The sequence below is a fragment of the Silene latifolia genome, chromosome X, assembly GCF_048544455.1.
Source record: "Silene latifolia isolate original U9 population chromosome X, ASM4854445v1, whole genome shotgun sequence".
NCBI lineage: Eukaryota > Viridiplantae > Streptophyta > Magnoliopsida > Caryophyllales > Caryophyllaceae > Silene > Silene latifolia.
In genome coordinates, this window is record NC_133537.1 from 33,173,778 (window position 1) to 33,191,356 (window position 17,579).

The 17,579-nt window shown below is 38.2% G+C and overlaps 1 protein-coding gene across 1 annotated transcript in view; it reads right to left on the reverse strand.

Annotated features, from left to right (window-relative positions):
• LOC141623205 (patatin-like protein 1) overlaps window positions 1-17,579 on the reverse strand; it is a 41,161-nt gene that overhangs the window by 12,886 nt on the left and 10,696 nt on the right. Inside the window, exons 3-4 of the mRNA XM_074439282.1 lie at window positions 15,503-15,689; window positions 15,187-15,348 (exon numbers count right to left, since the gene is read on the reverse strand). Of these exons, the coding sequence (XP_074295383.1) occupies window positions 15,187-15,348; window positions 15,503-15,689 (349 nt within the window). The remainder of the gene's footprint in view (window positions 1-15,186; window positions 15,349-15,502; window positions 15,690-17,579) is intronic.

Sequence of the window (17,579 nt, forward strand, 5' to 3'; positions counted from 1 at the left end):
TGCTCAAGTCTGCCTTTTGAACGTGTTGTTTCGTGATTTCAAAATTCAATTTCAATTGTCTTCGTCGACGATGGCCCCTCGAGATAAAATCTACGATCGATTACGACCCAAGACGGTGTCAACGATACATGTAGGTTGAGGGTGCATCAAATCCTCCTTCTTTCCTTTTTTTATTTCGTTATTTTTATTTGTTTTTCTATCGCTTATTTTATATATTATACATCGTCTAACATCGTTAACTATGAAACATTAGTATAGTATGAGTATGAGTTAAAGTACCATTCTGAATACCCGCGTTGACTTGAGTTGGGAAAGAAATCCGCCAGATTGGTCGGTCGTATCCCCTTCTCATTTACATATCCTCGTATTTGGAATCGGACAGAATTAAATCAATCTAATTGACGTAGTATGTTATTTGTACCTTTGTTTTAACTTTGATCTTTTCATTCATCGTAATAGTAGGCCACCTTTACACAATTCTTTCAATTAATTTAACACCTCAATTTAGTTCGTTAATTTATTAGGCATCTTAGGAGTAAAATAACATAATTGTAAATGAAATTTGCAATCTTCTAATTTTTAATTGAATTCATCTTCCCATTCACTAATTTTCTCGCTAGCATGGAAGTGCGTGCTTAACACCTTTCCATTTGCACTCGTTGATAAATTAGAATTGTTTTTATCCTAGTTCGTAATTATTTAATTTAATTTATAATTAATTAACCTTTAATTTGTTTTACTTGTTTCTAATATTGTAAATTTTGTTTTTATTATTTTTTAAGGTTCAAAATATGTAAATTTAGTTTAATGAATTTTTCCGTAATTTATTTTGCTGATTTCGAAATTAAAATGCAATTAACTTTGTTTTCTACAAAAAAAAACCGTGCACTGCACGGGTCTGTTCTGACTTCTGATCCGTGCACTGCACGGGTCTGTTCTGACTTCTGATCCGTGCACTGCACGGGTCTGCCAGTTTTGATTTCTTTTCTTCTTTTGTTTCTTTAATTGTTTACTAATCCTATTTTAATAAATATGGATTGGTGAATAATTTTAATGAGTTGGGTTCAATTTAATCAATAAGTTGTACCTAATTTATTTCAAACCTTTGTATTTGTTTAATTTAATTTAATTAGTTTAATTCTAGTCTAATTTGTTTACTAATTAATAAACCGGCTAACATCATTAATCAATCTAACTTAGTTTTAGCCTTTTTGTTTACATTTATTTTATTTGTTAAGTCATAATAGTTTAAGTTGTTTTTGTTAGTTTGTATTGTAATTTTGTATCATGTATAAAGGTTTTATTTTAATTGAGTCAAAATAATTTCGATAGTTGTTGTAATTAGATCGAGTTGTAATTTATTTCTCGTTGTGTCGGCATGAAATGCCTGGGTTGTAATATTATAGATCCCAATGGCTCCCCCATTCCTCCTAAGCCGTGTTTGCGCATCTTTTATTTCAAATCAACCAACATGCTAAAACAACTTTGACAAAGTTAGTATTCATGCATTAAACGACATAGAAATTATTGTCACATGTTAGGGTTTTAAAACGATGTTTGCATATCATATATCGTAGTAGCTACGACCTTGTTTGAAGTCCGATACTTGACTTAGTAGAGGCCGTTATTGACGGGCGGGGTTAGGTGTCCTTATGGGCTTCCTAACACGTACCCTCACCCCTTACTCAAGATCTATGGTTTGTGGATCCGTCTAAATACCATTGGATTACGAGAGTCATTCAAATCGAGTGATATAGGGTACAAGTCTTTATCTTTAATCACTCGTAGTCGATTGGCTTTATGCTTTTCGATGAAAGGTGTAAAGTTGACTTGAACGGTTCCAAGTTCCCATAAAACTTGGTGGCGACTCTAATTTGTCTTAATTCGATTCGAAGGAACTTTGAGTCGATTGTGCCTAGTGTGGATCCCGCGGACGCAGTTCCCGCGGGCCTTGTCCACACTCCTATTTAGCCCTCTCAGCTCCAAATGTATGGCATTCCGGACTTAGCCATCCTGGCCCTCCTATAGTCCTATTTTCTCGTTGCTAAAAAATTCTAATTCAGTTGCTTGTAATAATGTGCCTAGCACAAAACATTGCCATGCTTGTTAGCTTGGCAAACATATTAAATTGCCGCTTTATACATCTACTTCTCGTACCATTTGACATCGCCCACAGTGATTTATGAACAAAACTTGTTTTTGGACGTCTCATGCTTTCAGTACTATGGGTCACCGTTACTATCTTCCATTTCTCGATGACTTGAAATATCTATGGACCTTTCCCCTTAAACAAAAATTAGTAGTCTTTTCTATCTTTCAACAATTCTACGCTCTTATTAACACTCAATTAAAAAAAAAACTTTTCAATGCAATAATGTAAGGAATCTGATAATAACTCCTATCACACATTCTTTCGCTCAAACAGTCTCCAGATGCCCCCACTCTTATTCTCAAAATGCAAAAGCCGAAAGGAAAATTGGAATCATTAATAACACCATTCACACTATTCTAGCGTTCCCCCTACTATGTGGCCTTATGCCCTCGCCATGGCCATCTACATCCACAACATCCTCACTAGCAAAGCCAATAAAAATTTCTCTCGTATCCGAAGTCTTTATCTTCGTTGACCTTGCTATTCTACCTTCCGTGTTTTCGTTTGTCTTTACTACCACCACCTCCCTTCTACATCTATAAATAATCTATAAATAAACTCGCACCTCACTCCACATAGTGCGTCTTCCTTGGTTACCCATCTAATTTGTCTACTCGTAAGATGTTCGTCTCTCATCATGTCACCTTCCATGAAACAATTTTTTCATTCCATAAACTCCATTCTACCTCGCCATCCACCAACTGCCCACTTGCTAAGCCCACCCCAGCCGACCTCTACCTCCCCCTCCCCCACACTGATGAGTCCCCTCCTCCCTCGTCTACCCAGATGCGCATAAGGCTCCAACACGGTATTTTTAAACCCTCGTGCCATGCACCACTACCATTGTCACCCTTGCCCCATTTCTAAATAACCCCATCCTCGCCCCATGTGACCCAAATTGGAATCAAGCATGCACGACAAATATGATGCTCTTATTAAAAATGAGACGTGGGTGCTTGTCCCCTGACCGAATGATGTGAATACTACTCGTTGTTTGTGGCTTTTAAACATAATTTTATAACGATGATACTGTGAGGCACAAAGCTCGTCTTGTTGTTAATGGCAGGTCTCACATGGTGAGTGTCCGCTGGACCGTGCTCCGCCATTTCTAAAAACTAGTCCATTCATCAGCTCGATGTCAAAAACGCATTTCTACATGTACATAGCCACTTAGATGAAACTGTTCGGTGTAAGGGTGCGGCCGCAAAGTTCCTAAAATTGCACGCGCGGTACGTTCACTTTGAACCCTTAGATTTCAATTATGCACTTATGTATTTTCATTTCCGTTTTTAGTTTCAATTAGTACTCCAAGACTACTTGCTGCGTTACTCCAAAAGTACTTCCTGTGTGTTGAATCCTGAAGTCTCGTTTTTAGTTTTAGATATATTTTTAGGTGTGTACAAAATGTATCGCTATTCTGCACAATCAATGTATCATAGTACAAAACTCAAACTATCAAATTTGCCTCTATGAGAGGTTCTAGTCAAACAAAACCACTTCTCATCCTTAAGCTTGATATTGATTGTCTCTTGCAGGCCCCTCTATTAAGGGGCGCTCTATGTGCATTTGCACTGAAATTTGAGGCCCAAACTTGACAACCCCATATACTAATTGAGGAAAAAAAAAGTAAAGTTATGAAGTCAAAAGACACGGTATTTACATAGTATAAGAGCCAAGTTTTTTCTTGGCTTTTGATTGGCTATTGGTTTTAGGATTGAAAAACATTTTTTTCCTGATGTGGGGACCGCCATAATCTCTACAGACTTCATTACTCTCTCACTCATACAAAACCATACGCTATACAATTACACATTAATAAATTGCAATTACAAAAAATCAATACAATTTTCAAATAATCGTCCGCATAGCCGAAATACTTTATAAATTAGAATAATAATTGTGCTCGAAATTACGAAATTACTGAAAAAAAAAATAGCTTTCATTTTTTTTTTAAATTTTCTAGATCTAGAATAATAACACAACAATCATCCTCGACAAATACTAAAAACACCTCATTAGTATAATAAAACAAAACAGAATATAAAAAATGAAAAAAAAGTGTAAAAACTGAAATTAATTAAAAATAAGAATGTTTTCCTGAAAAAATCCAAAAAAGTCGACAATAAAATTAAAAGATTTGAATTTTACATTCGGAAAAAAAAAATTGTACCCGAAAAAAAAAATGATGAAATATATCAGTATGAATCAATAGAATAGAAGAAACCTGAACCCGAATGAAACTAGAAGAAAAAAACGAGAAAGCATGAGAATGAGATGCATGTTTGAAGAAGTCAAGGTGGAAACAACATCCAAGATAAGAGAATTGATTGTTATGGTTACTATTAGATATTGAGAGGGAAGTAGTAATGAGTAATGACGGCAGGTAATTAATAGGTTAGATAGATTAGTTTTATACCCCCTTCAAGTAAGGCATAGTATACCCATACGCTTCAATAGAAAAAAAAAACTTAACATAGCCCAAAAGCTGGATCACAAGTTCTTAGTAAAGACGGATATATATCCGTCTTAACTTTAAGATGGGTTAAATAGTAGATAAATGTTTTTTCTAAAAACTTGCAAAATAACTGTCCTATCTTTCCAAATGGGGTAATATGTAACCCGTTTAAATTTGTAAAACGGATATATTCGTCTTAAGAGATATTAATTGAAGTGCGTACCCAAAAAAAAGGATATACCAATTGAAGTTGGGTATCCAGAATTCAGAAAATAGATGTGTATCTAATCCGATTTCAGCAACAAAGTGGATATTCGACTCGGAATTCTTTTCTAGAACAAATATCAATTTTTTTGAATAGGACATTGAATCGAATTGGAAAATTGGACTATTTTGTTCAACCATGTTGTTAATTTGTTATAACATGGCTTATTAACAATATTAACAATAATATCTCACTCAGCGTTTTTTCTATAGACTTATGTAGATTTATGGGGATGGACAATCAAGTTGTTAGTTGGTATAAGATTTATCTTGCTAGCCAAAAAATTAGGTAGTATTAGTTTAAAAGATGACACCTAAATGTCTAATTACATACATACTATTAATTTGGTAACATATTTCGTATTCTCAAAAGCAGTCCGTGTATTTTTTTGCACGGGTGTAAAACTAGTATTGATTACTACTATACCCCAAACTCCATATTCCAATCCTCAATCTCATCCTTCCCCAAATAAAATTATTTTCCTTCCCAAAAAAAGTAAACTTGCTCTTTAATCTTCAATCTATCTAACGTTTTTTTTAATCTTTAAATATGATTATCCCAAATCAATTCATCACAAACCACTATAAGTTTTCAATTGAAGAAATTAAAATCAAAACTGTCACTTTGTCAGTTTCAAAGAAATCGAAATAGGTAATATTTCTTCTTAACATTATATTCTTAATGAATTCTAATGAATTTAATTATAATTTTAATGAATTCAATGATAAAGTCGATTATGATTGTTTGTTAGGAATTCGCTTCCAGAAAAACTATGCGAAAGAACCGCTTTTTGAATAATTTGTGGTTTGCAATTTTGCATTGATATTTTATATAAACGATTTTTAATTTTGTAAATTTGAGGCCTCATTTTTTTTCCGCACCGGGTATCCACTATTCTTGAGACGGCCCTGGTCTCTTGTTTTCAATATTCTGTGTGCTGGACTTTGATAATCGTGACTAGGATTTCCAACACACGCCAACCGAGACCGATTACGAATGCACTAGTGATCTCACACTAGTACTTAACGCTCTCGCTTGCATTTTTGTCCTGTGATAGACAAGGGTGCGCGCCACGTTCCAGCTCAAAGTATCGGACCGTAACATTTGGTACACCGAGTAGCTGCATACAATGACGAGAAAGACCATAGGGCCGAGTGGAAACAAAGGAGAAACTAGGGCCCGGATGTGTGAGTCTCGGGAGCACTCACCAAGCCGTAATTTGGAAGTATCCTTCCCCAAATTCCGTAATTTGGAAGGACTCGTGGTGAGTCTCGGGAGCACTCACCAAGCCGTAGACGAGACGGTAAAGGGGCATGAGGCTCGCTTTGAAGTCGTAGAGGCATTGATCCCGCTTGAGTACGCACTACTACAAAATAAGCCTATTGCAACACTTTCGATGCAACACTTTGTGTAAATGTTGCATTTTGAACAAGTAGTATCTGAGATGCAACACTTATAAAATAAGTGTTGCGTTTTGTGATAAATGCAACACTTTTCAAAAAGTGTTACATATTATTCACAAGTATAGCAACACTTCTCATAAAGGTTGCCTTTTATTAAGAAATTGGCAACACTTTACATAGATATTACATTAAATCAACCACATATACTAGACTTTCTGAATTGGTCGGTTCAGATTTTTGTGCTTAATTATGTGATACTACTAAAATATTTCCTCTTTATAACTAGAAAAACAAAAATAAATGTTACTAAATAGTATAAAGATAATAGTATTTAGTTTGATACTTTTGACTTAATAATAAAGTAAAAAAACAAAAAGCCAATATGAACCTGACTAAACCTAGCAAAATGGGTCAGACCTGAATGACTCAATCCTATAAGGCTGACCCGAGACTCGAAAGTGACCCGAACTTGCTTGACCCGAAATCCGAATTGACCCGACCCAACCTTGTCTGACCCAATGTTGCCCCAACTCGAAAAGACCTAACTCTTAATTGACACGATCCAAAATGACTTGAAGTGAACCAAAATAACCCGAAACGATAAGTACTAAGTCATATTAATTATATATATCAAAATGAAGTTTCGTTGGTTACAACCGTCCCTAATAAATAGTTAAATTTGCAAAATAATTTTTCTTAATCAAAATAATGCTAATAATTAAAGTGTTTAACCATTAACTTAAAAGCAACCCGACCCAAAATGACTCATACCCGAAAGTGACCCAACCTGAAATGACCCAACAATAGGTCATTGAAATTTACTGAAACTCGAAATGACCGTTCCGATCCGACCAGATCTAGAATGTGTGATAGTCCGAAATGACCTGATCCAAATCGGCCCGATCCATACCCGATCCAACTACCCTATTTATCACCTGACCCAATATTGACCCGTTGATACTATACATATATTTGGGTAAAAGAAAATTCAAATGCTCCGTTTAAAATGAAATTGAGTTAGTAATTTGTAAATGGGCTCGAGCTTGTCTACGCTAAATTCTTATTCCATATCTTTGAAGTTTGAACCACCTTCCCCAATTCACTTCTCAAATCTCTATCAAGATCGTCTTGATCTCATCTCCACAGCAAATCAAGCAATGACGATTGACGATGCTCATATCTTGGAACCACCAACTCCGCATCTCATGGGAAACGCTAAGGTATTGTCGCAATCGCGATCCTCGCTCCTTGTCGTTGTCGGTCTTCTATATTGGTACAACCCCTACCTTATTTTTTTTTGTTTCGCTTTTATTGATTAATTGCTATGAAGCGATATCATCTCAACTATTTCGGTTGAATTGTGGTTTTGATTTTGTTGAAATGAAATTTATCAATTTGTGATTTAGGGTTTCTACGAAAATTTGGACCATTGTGTCTTAAGTTCGAATTTTAGGTTCAAAGGAAACTGATATTATAACTAAAGAAGTATGAAAGCGTCAATGGACTAGCTATATTGTGTGAAACACTAGTGAAACTCCATATGAATCATTCCAGGTTGGAAATGTTAGGGAGTACAAATTTAATAGTCTTGTATATGATTTTGGTGGGTCTTGAGATACCTGATTCATCATTACCTTACCACTTGTAATAATCTTTGAGATATAAGTTCCTGTGTTCGTGGTCTCTTAAGTCAACGCCATTCATCTATCAAAATTTGTATATGAAGAATTGCGGTATGTATCCATAAGTGTGTTTAGTTTCCTTTAATTTAACGACTTTGCCTGCTATTGTAGTTATATGTTTGGATCCGTTTCACACAATCTTTGTGTAAAACCATCTTACACGAGGCTAATCACACTATTTTGTCATAATTTTTTTTTACTGATACATAACTCTATGTCTATTACAGAAACCTCAAACCTTATCTCATTGTTGGAGTTCTTGTAATATTGATGAATACTTAGATGGTGTTCACTGCTATTATAATCTTAATGTTCCTAAAAATGTTCTTAAGCACCAGTCATGAGTGGTTATTGATTTATAGAAAGTGTCGATTATTTTTATAATCTAGTTCATTTGATGTTGTCATGATAATTATGTTTACCATGGGATGATCTTACACAATATCAACTTTTGTTTAGTCATCTATTGTTTCTGATGCTCAACCCTCAACTAATGAGATAATTAGCCTTCTTTACCCTTCTTGGCCTTAATCATATTGTGTTTTGTTATCTGAGTTGTCAAGAACCATTTTGTTCCTACCAACTCCCTTCTTGTCCAAGATGAAGATTTGTGACTCCTATTGATATGATTATATAGGCCATACATATATGTAAGCAACCTGCTAATACAAGTATCCAAGTTAAGTGAGAAAACGCATATGCTGTTATACAAAAGCCAAGAGTTGTTTGTTATGGTCATTCTGAATTTATGGCACTCGATTAGCTCTTCTATTTCAAACTCTTCTATTTTAATGGTATTGGTGCGTTACATTAGTGTAACTTGTTAGGTTATAGTATACGTGTATTTTACTTAAGTGATTGAGAATTGCATACTATTTTGTATTTTCTTGTTGGATTCTTACTATTGTTTTTTCCTCTCATGTGATTTACGGTAGATGAATTATGATGATAACAAGTAAGAGTATTATATTGTCGGATTTATCAAGTATTGGGGAAGACGAACTTGTTTTTCTCTCCTCATAGCCTTTTGATGTTCTTTATGTTTTCGTGATGTGTTTGATTCAAGTTGTTAGTTTTGTTGTTGTTGGAGGCCGAGATTGAATTTTTATTTTCATCACCTTTGTTGCTAGGTGATGTATGACACAATGCGTTTTTACTCTCTCGCTCTCCCACCTCCATCTTTACCACATCAATTCTACAGGTATGCATTTTTTCTCATTTACGAATTGAATGTTTTTTACTTGTTATTTGATTATATTCACATAAATAAGATATAATTTAAAATTTGTTGTTTTGCGGTGTCATCTATAACAGATTCATAGGTTTAAAGTCACAGAATGCAAGTGAAGAGAAGAGTAAAAATTCGTAATTGTCACAGAATGCAAGTGAAGAGAAGATTAAAGATACGCAAAGTTGGGGGCGCGAAACAATAATGTTAACTTTTTTTTTTAACATATTTGAGATGTATTTTTGAAGTACTATTACGCGATGTAACAAACATACGTATTTTGTGAACTAATTTCTAATAAAGATATGATTTATCAAGTTATGGTTGTATCTACTTTATTTGCATTATTTAATTTTAACTTTCGCAAAGCCAAAAACAAAGTGACGTGAAAATAAGGTTCACCCATTGTAGTCGGAGAATTGTTGCATTACATCTTGGAAGTGTTGCAAATCCTTCTTTGACAAAAGAAAGACTGTGTTGCTTCTGCACGTTTAAAGTGTTGCTTCTTAGCATAAAAATGTTGCTTCTCATTCTTAAAAGTGTTGCATTAGCTCTTGAAAAAAAGTGTTGCATAAGAAAATTAGGTGCAACACTTTCGAAAAGTGTTGCTTTTGATAAGAAAGTGTTGCTCAAAGTGTTGCATTGGGCTATTGCAACGAGACTTTAAGCAGCACTCTTAAAAGTGTTGCCTAAACCCTATGGCAACATTATTAAGACATTTTGCAACACATTGATGATGTTGCAAGAGATTCATTTTGTAGTAGTGACGGGGAAAAGATGGGCTACGTCCACGCTCGAGAACATGTGTAATGCATTGATGAAATTGGTCACGAACGAGAACGAGAATTTTGCTAGAACTCCCAAGGTGAAGCCGCCTACAACTCACTACACGTCACTTAGCCCTTGAAAGTCACTATTGTGAGCATGTATCTAATCGATGATGCCAAACAATGGTGGCGCTCCAAATACGCCGAGATTGAGGCGGGGAGCGTGGTGTTGGAGTCATGGGACAATTTCAAACGACTCTTTAAGGAACAATTCTATCCGGAGATTACCGACTTCCTAGCTCGAAGAAAACTCAAGAGCAAGCATACGGGTTTTATCCGAGAGTATGTAAAAGCCTACTCGACATGTATGCTACAGATTACCGACATGTATGCTATAGATTACCGACATGACCGAGAAATGGCCTGAAGGAGTCGGATCAACGAGAGATTAGAGATTATGAGACAGACCCGAGTCCGTCCCTCTCTGCTGCAATAACCGCGGCCGAGAGACTAGTCGACTACTACACCGAGCGGTAAGCTGCTAAAAAAAAAGGGAATCCCTATGGCAAGTGGGGGCAACCCCCGATTTGGAGGAAATTCTTCCCAAGTGAAACCTCCTCTTCCTACGGGAAACAGTAATTCCTCCCAACCTCCTCAAAGGGGAGCACGTCTGAAGCGTCCACTGCTACGAAGCCATTTGCGTGTTTCCTATGTAAAGGACCATACCGAATGTCCAAGTGCCCGCACCCAGGTGAGTTCGCTCTCAAGAAAAACTTATCTAAGATGTCGGTGGAACCAAATCCCGAAGGGACGGACCAAGAAGCGAACATGGGGGACGATGAGGAGTCCAGGGGAGAAGTGGCGCGGATGGACGCGGTGCATATGATGTATTCGATGGGAAAAGGCACTGACCATTCCGAGGCCAAGTAGCTCATGTATGTAGAAGTAAGAATTAATAGAATTTGCACTCGTGCCATGATAGACACGGGAGCCTCCCACAATTTTGACACCACAGATAAGGCGAAGCTCTTCGTCTCGGGATGAAGCTAAGCCTAAACCGAGAAGGAGGTAGTATGACGGTTGTCAACTCCAGCGCTAAGCCAATTCAGGGCGTGGCCAAAGATGTAGTGATTAAGATAGACGAATGGAGCGGAAAGCTCGACTTCACCATTGTCCCGATGAATGACTTCAAGATTGTCCTTGGAATGGATTTTCTAAAGCAAACACCGACCTTGTTTGGTGAAGGTCGTAGGAGGAGATCGCAAGATGAAGGGGCCCCTACTTTTGACGATGCAATTGAAGAGAGGATTTCAAAAGGGTAAGTCGGCTTACTTACTTGTGTACTGTGTTCATGAACGAGGATACTTCCGCTAAATCAGAGAAACCCTCGATAAAGCACGTGTTATATGACATGGACTTATGCTAGACCATTTACCTAGGAGTCTTCCACCACGACGCTCGGTAGACCATCAACGTGAATTACTTTCAGGGATAAGACCTACCTCCTGTTAAGGGTCATACCGGCCATACCGCATGGTGCCTCCGAAATTAGCTGAACTTTGAAAGCAGCTAGATGAGATGAGATGATTTAATTCGTTGGAGGTCGATTCGACCTTCTAAAGCTCCTTATGGAGCCCCCATGCTATTTCAAAAGAAACAGGACGATAGTTTGAGATTGTGTATCGACTATCGGGCTTTAAGCAAGTTAACAGTGAGAAACCGCTACCCGTAGCGGACTTGTTCGATTGGTAGCGGACTTGTTCGATGAGTTGGTGTGTACTTCACCAAGTTAGATTTCAAATATAGTTATCATCAAGTTCGAATTACCGAAGGAAATGAGCCAACGCCAACTTGCTTTGACGAGGTATCGATCTTTCGAATGGGTGGTCATGCCTTTTGGGTCGACGAACACACCTGCCACGTTTTGCACGTTGATGAATCAGGTGTTCCATGAGTACTTGGACAAATTCGTGGTGGTGTACCTGCATGATATCCTTGTGTATAGCTGCTCTTTGTCTGAACACGTAGAACACTTGGCATGTGTTTGCAACATCGTGGTAAAAGGGAGACTTAGAATGGATCAGAAGAAGATTACAGCCATTAAAGGGCTGGCAGGCAGATTCATTCGAGAGTACTCAAAAATAGCCGTCAAAAGGGAGTGGGCTATCGACACGAGAATGCCTTTGAGAGGCTCAAGGAAGCGGTGATGCAGTGCATCCTCGCACTGCCAGATATCACAAAACCCTTCGAAGTAGAGACGAATGCGTCTGATTATGACCTTGGGGAGTACTCCTCCAAGAGTGTCACCCAGTGGCGTTTGAGAGTAGAAATTTGAATGGGGCCGAGACTCGGTATGCTGTCTAAGAGAAAGAACTTCTCGCTATTGTTCATTGCCTGCGCGGATGGAGACACTACCTCCCCACAGACACTATCTCTTGGGATCGAAGTTCGTTGTCAAGACTAATAACACTAACAACACTAACAGTGCATCCGACTTGCCTGACTTCCCACTTCCTTCCTGACTCAACCCAAGCACAACCGACAAGCTAGATCGCAAGAGTTGTTGGGCGGAGTTCGATGTGGAGTTCATTTATCGACCGGGAGCGGCGAATAGGGTCGATGATGCCCGACGCCGTAGGTGCGAGCTGTCTGTACTGGATATGATTGCTCACTTGTCCACTATTACAGTGGTCATAGATATTCGAGCTACGACGAAGGAACACCTCGACCATGACCCAATGGCGAGGACTCTGAAATAGTTGGCCTTAGAAGGGAAGACTCGTAAGTTTTGGATAGAAGATGGACTTCTATTCACGAAGGGACATCGGATTTTCGTTCCAAAGGCGGCAAAATTGCGGAAGATTCTGCTACAAGAGTGTCGTGATACCTTGTGGGCGGGTCACCCGGGATGGCAGAGAACTTTATGCCTATTGAAGAGGAGCTACTATTGGCCAAAAATGAAGGACGATGTGATGGAGTCTACGAAGACTTGTCTCATTTTCCAGCAAGATAAGGGAGAGAAACAGAAGCCGGGAAGGCTGCTAAATCTGTTGCCAGTGCCAACACGGCCATGGGGGAGTATAAGTTACCGAAGGTTGTGGCGTTAAGTTTGATCCTTGTCATAGTGGATCGATTCTTGAAATATGCGACTTTCATTCCCTTTCCTAAGGCGTGTAGCGCTGAAGAAACAGGGTGAAATATTTGGGATTGCCTCAAAGTATAGTCAGTGACCGTAAATGGAGAGAGTGTCTCGCCACATGAAGAAGTGGGCAGATAATAACCGGAGACCAAGGGAGTTCAAAGTAGGCGATATGGTCATGGTAAAGCTGAGATTCCTCCAGGGACAAGACAAGTGACTGGTTTGAAAGTACGAAAGCCCCATCCAAGTGATCAAGCGGATTGGGGAAGTAGCATACAAGCTTGACCGCCTGCCCGGATGAAGTGTGATCCTGTCTTTCATGTGAGCTGTTTGAAGCCTTACCATCAAGATCCTGAAGATCCCACCCACAACAAGAGCAAGCGTGCCAACATCCGTTCCAATCAACTTCCAGAACCAGCCATGCAAATTTCAAGCGTTGTCGATGACGGCAACGGATTAGGATGGGGAGAGTGTAAGGAGCCGCATATTTCAGCCGCATAGTCCCTGAAATTACGCGGGCGCGGTCCCTTCATTTCGAACCCTTAGATTTCGATTATGCACTTATGTATTTTCATTTCCGTTTTTAGTTAAAATTAGTACTCAAAGACTACTTCCTGGAGTCTCGTTTTTAGTTTAAGATACGTTTTTAGGTGTTTAAAAAAGTATCGCTATTCTACACAATTAATGTATCATGCTACAAGTCTCAAACTATCAAATTTGCCTCTATGAGAGGTGCTAGTCAATCAAAATTTAAAACCACTTCTCATCCTTTAGCTTGATATTGCTTGTCTCTTGCTTTCAATAATCGTATTGCTTACTTTTATTGCTTCCGTGTGTCGGACTTTGATAATCGTGACTAGGATTCCCGACACATGCCAATCGAAACCAACTACGAATGCACTAGTGATCCCTCACTAGTACTTCTGTACTTCTGTCTACTGAAAAGATCATTATATGGGCTTAAGCAGGCTCCTCCGGCGTGGTATCACCGTTTCACCACCTATGTTTCGTCTCTTGGGTTTGTCCACAAGTAGCATGGATCACTCGTTATTCGTCCTCTATTAGGGTCGTGATACTGCTTTCATTTTGCTATGTGGACGACATTGGTCTCCTCTTCGGATGTCTTGCGTGTGTCTCTTATTCATCGAGTCAAGTCCAAATTCTATTCTCCATGACTGACTTATGTTCAATTATCTACTTTCTAGGCATCCGTGTGGCTCGCGCTAATGATGGCTTATTTTTATCTCAAAGTAAGTATGCATAGGAAATACTTGCTCGTGCTAATATGTCTAATTGTAAGGAGTCTCAAACTCCGGTGGACACTCATTCAAAACTCAATACTAGTATCGTAGCCTAGCCTGGACTAAGTATCATAGCCTTGTCGGTGCTCTCCAATATTTCACATTTACTCATCGCGTTCAACAGGTATGCTTCTACATGCATGATCCTCAGGAACCTTGAATTACGCTCTCTCAAATGCGTGTTGCGTTATGTCCGGGGTACTATTGACCACGGCCTCCTTCTTCGGCCTTCCTCTCAGGGCTCCCTTATTGTTTATTCTGATGCTGGGGTGGATGTCCCACACTCGTCGTTCCACTTCGTCTTCGAAGCGGCAACTCCCACTCTCTCTCTTTCTCGGGTGGCCAATGTTATCGAGGCGTGTTGGTTAGGTAATCTTCTTCTTGAACTTCATTGTCCCTTGTCCAAAGCCAGCCTTATATGACGAGAAGGTAGCCATAGGTCAGGTACAAGTCCTCCACGTTCCATCTCCGGCATCTTTACCAAAGGCTTTCCCGAAGGCTCTTTTTGACGATTTCCGCTCTAGTCTCAACGCTAGGTCCGTTCTTCTACTGTTTTGACTAGGGGGTGTCATAGAATATGTAATATTCCTGTTAGATATTATTAGCTTATCTTGTAGCATAATATTGTTATAATAGGTTGTAACCTAGGTGTATATAAACATTTGACATAACCCATGAAAGGCGGGGAACACAACCTAGGTGTAATATTCCAATGATCAATTTTTCCTTCTTAACTATATTACGGAGTATTTGCCTTTGTGCCTACTGCCTATGTTGTAAGAAAACAGAATTACCGGATTACTAGCAACAACTGCGCCATCAATAAGGTGGAATTCTCGAGTCTTTCCATCTCCATATGTGTTTTCGAAGTAATGGGAAGGAAGAAGAGTTGGTGCAGCTGAAGTGCCTATACATATATCAGATAGTTTTGCATTCAGAGAGGGGTTGCTTGCAATCTGCACAAGTCCGAAATTTGCAGTCAATACAATGCATTTCTCACAACGGAAATAAAATGTGATAATAAGCTCGTCAATCCCTGTGAGATACAGCATATATCACATACACGTAAAAACTCAACCCTAAAGTGTTGCTAAAAAATTAGATGCTAACCCTGTAAGAAGAAAATATGACTGGTTGAAGCAACTTAATGTCGAAAGTTGGAATGACGACATTGGTAAGTGTCTGATTTAGCCTTGTCTCTTTATACATTTGCTTATGTGTTTCATGGTGATATCTTCCATTGTACTTTGCCCCTGTCATAGATTTCACAAAGCTTGCTATTTGACCGAATCGTCCCCTGCATATTCAACAAATTATAATAAATATTGCGAACGAAAATGGACAAACAATAGCAGCATTACCCTATTACCTCAAGGGCTCCAGCAATAAGCAGGTTAAGGAGATTGGACGACTCGTAATGAAAATTGAATTGAGGACTTCATTGCATGAATAGTATATATTTTACGATGAAAAGAAACACTGCCAGTATAATGAGCAATCTAAGAACTTCTGTTGAGTTTATGGATTCAAGTACCTAAGAGGGGGAGGGGGTGAATTAGGTACTCTTTTAAAAATTTAACTTCAACTTTATTGGATTAAAGTAAGTTAAGTGAACAAAAGAGATTAAAGGATACTTTGAATAATATTGAAAGATTGAACAAGTATCACGATGAATGTTTGCTGAAGTATGAAAGCAACAATCGTTCTGACTGTATCTATTTGTCTCAGTTTGTGGAATATTACTGCAGACCAAATGCGACAGTATGATGAACTGTTACTTCTAAGGTTTAAGCGAAACAATACAAACAAACAAAGTAAAAAGGCAGCGGAAATAAAATAAGCACTTGAACACGAGATTTTTGAATTGGTTCGGCAAGAAACTCAAGTGCCTACGTCCAATCTACTTTTTATTACTTTCCTTTAGTGATCTACTCCGAAAACTAAAAGACCCTTGTAATAAAAGACGCCAACCTACTCCGGTTGCAAAGCTAGTACAAGAACTACTCCGTTCTATGACAAGCTAACTCGCAATCTACTCCGATTGCCAAGAGTTAAAGGACTACTCCGTCCTAGAACTCAATACTCACAACCTACTCCGGTTGCCAACTCACAACCTACTCCGGTTGTCAAGAGTAAAAGACTACTCCGTCCTAAACTCTTCTAACACACTTAAAATGTAAAGGATCAAGTTTCCACTAACACATTCTTAACAAAGAATAGAGGTGGACAACTTTTACAAGATCAACACTTTTAAGCAAGAGAGTTTAGTATTATAAAGCCACAGTAGCCACGACTGTAGAAACTGAAGACACTTGAAGACTTTTAAAGGTTTTTGCAAATAAACACAACTTTTAAGCTTTAAAAACAATTTGCAAAGATGAAAGAATTATTTCAGAAAAGTCTTGGGGATTTAATGAGGAGGATGCACGGTTTATATAGAGGAGGTGAGTGAAGGGGTTGCTAGGGTTTTGAAGGGTCAAAGACCTCACATGTGAAGACCATTTGCAACCACCTAATAACTTGCACCAAAAAGGAGTCTTTTGCAAAGGAAGGAATAGAGAAAGAAGGTTTGAAAGACAACCTTAAATGCTCATGCAATTTCAGAAAACAAAGGATGTGAGACAAGTCACATGATGACAAGTTAACACAAATATGGCAAAAAGCAACTTTTGTTTTCTTAAAAACCAAAGGATTGAATTTGCATAAAGAGGAAACATTTTGAATAATTCAAACCACTCTTTATTGGATACTACCTCCTTAATAAAAATCTGATTTTTATCTTTGTAAAATGATAATCACGTGAAAGCTTTTGAAAGATAAAAGGGACTTCAAGTTTCTCGAGTTGTGGCATAATCCAAACAGCTGTTTGCGTGTAAAAGCAACAGTCGTCTGGATTGTTTCTATTACTCTAATATACTTAACTTTCTCACTTGTACATTGGATGACACACGACTAATTACAAAGGGATTAATAACAACTTCAACACTTCTTAATCCATGCTTGATATGATCATATATCCTGAAAAGGTAAACTAAGATGACACAAATCAAATGGGCATGTTATCATCAACATAAGGAACCCAACAAATTCCCCCTTTGATGATGACAAGCCCCAAACGAATGTATAAGCAATGTAAACACCTTAATTCAAGATTTAAGCAAGCAAGATCAAATGATAGAGAAGGGAC